This window comes from Pieris napi, chromosome 14, assembly GCF_905475465.1.
Source record: "Pieris napi chromosome 14, ilPieNapi1.2, whole genome shotgun sequence".
Classification (NCBI taxonomy): Eukaryota; Metazoa; Arthropoda; class Insecta; order Lepidoptera; family Pieridae; genus Pieris; species Pieris napi.
In genome coordinates this window covers 7,680,666-7,686,372 of record NC_062247.1, presented here as the reverse complement: position 1 = coordinate 7,686,372, position 5,707 = coordinate 7,680,666, and the positions used below count along the sequence as shown (strand labels likewise).

The 5,707-nt window shown below is 32.7% G+C and overlaps 1 protein-coding gene across 1 annotated transcript; it reads right to left on the bottom strand.

Moving 5' to 3' along the window:
* Positions 1-270: 270 nt before the first annotated feature.
* On the bottom strand, positions 271-1,982 carry LOC125055708 (NEDD8-conjugating enzyme Ubc12). Its single transcript, XM_047658195.1, has 4 exons — positions 1,760-1,982; positions 1,515-1,648; positions 1,098-1,265; positions 271-467 (listed from the first exon to the last, which is right to left on the bottom strand). The coding sequence occupies exons 1-4, from the start codon at positions 1,866-1,868 to the stop codon at positions 327-329; spliced, it is 552 nt and encodes a 183-aa protein (XP_047514151.1). The 5' UTR covers positions 1,869-1,982; the 3' UTR covers positions 271-326.
* Between the last annotated feature and the right edge of the window lie 3,725 nt (positions 1,983-5,707).

The following is a 5,707-nucleotide window of genomic DNA, read 5'->3' as shown; positions in this document are numbered from 1 at the left end:
GATACGGGTTGAACCCCAACTGACTAACTGAGTCACACCGCTCGCCGCTCACTCACTCATTGCTCACTTCATGCCACTCTATATGTATAATATGGACGACAAACGTGTTTGTATCGTATTTCCCACGCTGCTGTTACTCACTGTCCCCATTTTCTTATATTCTCTGAGTATTCTAAATGCGACCTATGAATTAAAATGTGCAGTAGGAGTGGTATTATTTAAAAATATAAACCACTTAGTATCAATAGGACTATGGTTATAAAGATAGAGAATTGTGAGATTTATTTATTTGTATAGTGTTAATATAATTTACAGCTGAGTTGTGTTCACTTGAGGCACCGTTCAAAGTAGGAGGTCCCTACATAACCACCACGCATAGCTCTTTGCACATGCTGCTCAAACAGTCTTCGGTTGCTCTGAAGCTCGTCTGCCGCTTCCTTATTTAATGGGTCTTCTGGATTTGGTTCCTATGAAAATATTGTAAATGTTAACACTAATTATTTCTACATAAAATAGGTAGACTTTCATATTCTTAATAATCTAAGAGTAAAATTATTAGTTTATTTGGAGAAAATTAGGCTAATAATAGTAATATGCTAAAATAGAATAAATTAAACATGTCCTTTACTTATAAAGCATAGGGGGCAAACAAGCCTATGGGATCACCAAAAAGGGCAGTTTTAGTGGGTGTGTTGCCAAGGTGACTAAGTTATATATTTTACTCTAGTCTTAAAAACCTTCTACCTGTTCAACTCTAATTCTATGATAGATAATTCATCACAAAAACAGTTTTTCTTGATTGTATAACATTATACCTATGCCTCTTCACTCATGACAAAATTAACTTATACTTTATTTTCTCTAACAATGTAAAATCAGCATTACAGAAATATGCAGATATGTTAACTTTGAATAAAGGCACAATGACACTTATGTTTTTTGATGAAATTCTTTTAAATCTTGTTATTACTCTTAATTTATCAAATATTTTAGGTAAATATTATGACCTATGTTCGTACGCAACAAAATTATTGTAGAATTTTTATTTGACGCATTTAATCTGGCAAAATAATGTATTATTATAAATATGTACTTACCAAAAATAAATACTGTAATCCATAGACTATAGAATTAACAGTTAGTACTGGTTTCCAGTCTTCTCTGAGTATATTTAAGCAAACATTGCCCTCTAGATCTATGTTAGGGTGATATACTGAAGTTTCACATTTGACTTTGGGCGGTTCATGGGGATAATTTGGTCCTACCTATAAGGAAAAAAAAAGAATTAAGACGGACATGTAATTTAAATGTGTATAAATTATGTTTAAAACTGTCTTAAATAAAGAATTTAAAAAATATCCTGAACTTTGGAATTGATTCAGAATAAATATATGAAGATTATTAGCCATATTTATTGTTGACGAATGACATAAATGTGTTATGATAAAATAAGTAAATATTACATTTTAAATGTATCACATAAATTATGCATTGTTACGTTGCATCAGTCTTACCTTAAAACTAAATACAAATCTTCCTCCTCTATAAAAGCCCTCATCGGGACAAATTATTAATTTAAAATTAAGTAAATCATCTGGATCAGGGAACTCTGTGCTACATGTCTTGGGTAAATTTAATTCATTTAAATCTGTAATTAGAAAAAGCGTTGTAACAAAGAATAACTTTCAAAAATTTATAAACAAATGTAAATTATATTTGGGATTTTAAGTAAAATAACAGTAAATTTATAAGAATATACCTTTTGTGATTCGCAACTGTGCTGCTGACGCTTTTTTCTGTGATCCACCTGCTCGTGCAGAGCCTTCTTCATCCTTTTTTTGTTGTTTTAGTGAGAACAGTTTAATCATTGTCTTTAATGCGAAATAAATACACGAAAATATTAATTATTATATTTTTAATTCAGATTTCAGTGGAAAAATCACAATAACTCCCATATAATAGATATGACAATTGACAGCTATTTGTTGACAACTTGACAATAACAAACTGTGAACAGCCTAGATTAGATACTCTAGAGTCTAGTCTCAGCTTTTGTATTAATTGCGGCTGTGGAACATAGTTCTACAGAGTTACAGACCCGCTTGCCTTTACTAAATCGAGATTGTGTCGGGTCTTGTTGTGTTAAATTTTAACAATAATATAATTTGTACTACTCGTAAGGCTCGAAACACTATGTTGCTCTCGCGGTCCGATCTCGCTCCGGTCTCGGTTCGAGTCTAGGGATGTGACATTCTGCATAAAAAAACTATTTTTTATTAATCGATTTTTTTAGCAAGAAAAGTCGATTAATAAATAATCGATATTTCTTTAAAAAAAAAGGGTGCCTGTACTTATGTAGGCGTGTAAGAAGTTATACTTCTTTGGCATTATTAAAAATAGTTTTATTAACCAATTTCATGCTAAAAAAGACAATCCATTCATTAAAAATCGATTTGTTATGCAGAATGTCACATCTCTAATAACCAATAGAAAAGCAGAAAATGTACGGTTTATGTATGAATTTCAATACATTACACAAATTTTTAAATATTTTTTTTGAATACTTAGACGCAACTCCGGCAGCAAAAATCACTTGGAGGTGTTCGAATTAAAGTCCCCCGAAAGTAATACTAAATCCAACCCTGAATTTGACTTAAGCAATTTAATTCTAAAATAAATATTTTATATACCATATGTTTCATCTTTTTAATTTCTGCCAAATAATAACTCTATCGTCCGAATGGCCTAAGCATTAGCCAGCCAGTTTATTAAATGTTGTAACAAACGCTACGAATATATTTCAGGCCGCTAGTTAAACGGCGCCGTTTACTTAAAAAGCTAGGCTGTTAATTAAACGGCTAATTAGGCTGCGACATATACATTATACACACGTTTTGGTAATCAGTAGTATAATAGTTAGCACAACTACCTCTAGGTAGCGCTAGTGCACTACAATGGACTACAATTCAAATGGATCAGCAGAGTTAGCAACCTCAATAATGTGGTTATAAATAATGTGGTTAACAATAATAATTGGTTGAAAACGTTTTACGCTTATTTTAATAATCAAATTATTTAATTAACATTTTTTTTACTGAAATAAGAGAAAACCTTTAAAGAATATAAGGTTTTAACAAGCTAAATTAACAGTAAAATATATAGTTTCATGTAAGAAGTTTACATCATTTACGTTTTGAGTAATTTTTTAAATGATTTCTAAAAAAATTATATACTTTTTCAAAACCATTGCAATGTTTACAAAAGTATAATCCTGTAAATTAAATTTGTTTACAGATCCGAATTTTAAAATAAAATTGTATTCATATTTTAAATGTGGAATATAAAAAAAGTAACTATTATAAATATTCATCTATTATATATATATAATATTCATCCTTCATCCATACTTATATTTATTTTTTTTAGCAGTTTGAAATAACTTTAATTATTATCAAAATCTACGACGAAACGAAAGCCTTACAAATTTTTCAACATTTTTTTTTTTTTTTTAATATTGGCCCGCACGGTTTGTGCATTGTGGCCCAGGGTCAAAAACGGGTAAAAACATAAAATTATCGTCTGGAAAGGAATTTAGGAATAGAAAATAATGAATCTATAAAATAAAAGATCAATTCTTATAAATCTACATAAAAAAGGAGTGTAAGAAAACATATTTACATATATTTACGTTCATATTGTCTAAATTTTTATATTATTACTTAAGATAAAAGCTGCTAAAAGTTTGTATACATATGGGTCCAATGTTGAAAGTAAACATGATATGGATGAAGGGAAAGGGATTGGAAGGGAAATGAGACCTTCGAGAAGAGCCGACCGGTCGCGTCGAGGACAAACAAATATGATGTGATTTAAATCACCTATATCATATCCGCAATCGCACGTAGGGCTCTCATTAATATTTAACTTAGTAAGATGAGCTGGGGTGCAGACGTGTCCCAGTCGCATACGAGACAGTACTGTTGTAACTTTTTTACCGAATCTCAGTCTCCAAAACCAGGGCTTACTGGGTATAGAAGGTTGAATAGTACGATAATGGCGACCTTTTGAACTATCTTGAGACCAGGATTCAGTCCAGGAATTCCTGAGATAAATCCCTGAAAGAGACATCAAGTCATGCGCATAGTTTCTAAAAATGTCTACATCTCCACTCTCCACCGCCTCATTGGCTAAACGATCGGCTTTCTCGTTTCCAGATATTCCACAGTGACCAGGAACCCATGCAAACGATACGGAATAGTTTTCTTTTATACATTTTAATAGCAGGTTTCTAATTTCGGAAATGACAGGGAATTGATAATGTGATCCAAATGGGAACCGGGCTAAGGCATTCAAAGAACTTAGTGAATCTGTAAAAATTACAGTTTTTTGAAGTTTTAGTAGAAGGATGTATTCTATGGCTTTAACAAGGCCAATACATTCGCCAGTGAACACGGAGGATTCAGGAGGGAGTTTAGTTTTTTGAACAATATTGTAATTAGAGTGCAGTACACCAACACCTACACAGCTATCTTTGGAATGCTTAGATGCATCTGTAAATATTCGATGCCATTGTGGCCACTTGGTGTCAACAATATAGTTAAATGTTAACTTTTGGTTTTGCTCAATTTTCACAAGACCTGTGCTAGTATGTATATCAGGAGAGATTACAAGGGAATCATAACTATATTTGAACAATGGATTAGAAGTCGCTTGGTGAGTAGGAGCCTCAAAATAAGTAAATCTTCTGTAACTTTCAACCAAACATGGTGGGCGTTTGTTTTTCCAATAACTACAATTGGGGATTAAAGATGCCAGGCAAGTCAGTTTAGGTGTTAGGATATGGTTACTGAATTGGATACAACGAAATAGGAATTTATCAGACAGAAATTGCCGTCGTAAGCTTAATGGAGGCTCTACACACTCGACTCTCATACAGTTGATTGGACTTGACTTCATAGCTCCTAGGACTATTCTCATTGCTTTAGCCTGAATACTATCCATTTTTTTAAAACCAGAAATATTTCCTGGTTCCAACAGAAAAGTACCGTAATCCATTACACTTCTGATTATGGCGTTGTTAATCAGTTTTAAGGAGTGTGAATGCGCTCCCCACCAGATGCCCGATAAGCATCTAAGAATATTCAAATTACGTTCACATCTTGTAGTTACATATTCACAATGGGGTACACCGGTAAGCTTGGAATCTAGAATTACTCCTAAGAATTTGACGTCATTAGTCGAGGGAATCAAAACACTATTGAACTTTACATGGACCGGGGGAGGCCTACGCATTCTGGAAAACAACACAACCCTACTCTTGGATACAGATAAGTCTAAACCATTCGAATTAAGCCATGATTTTAAAAATGAAAGGGAAGATGTTAGAGCTTGGCAATTATTTTCAATCGATTTTCCCGATTTGTATATAAGAAGATCGTCTGCATATTGTAATACGTTTGCTGATGCCTGCAATGATGTTTCTAAATCATATGTGTAGATGTTGTAGAGCAAAGGACTGAGCACAGAACCCTGTGGTAATCCTTTCCACACAGTCCGCGATAGTTTGACATCTTCGATAAATAAATTTATGTATCTTTCTCTGAGCATATTGATAATAAAGTTTGACAGAATCGGTGGTACATTTAAGTAAAGCAATTTTCCCCTAAGAACCGATATAAGAACATTGTCATAAGCTGAGCTTATATCT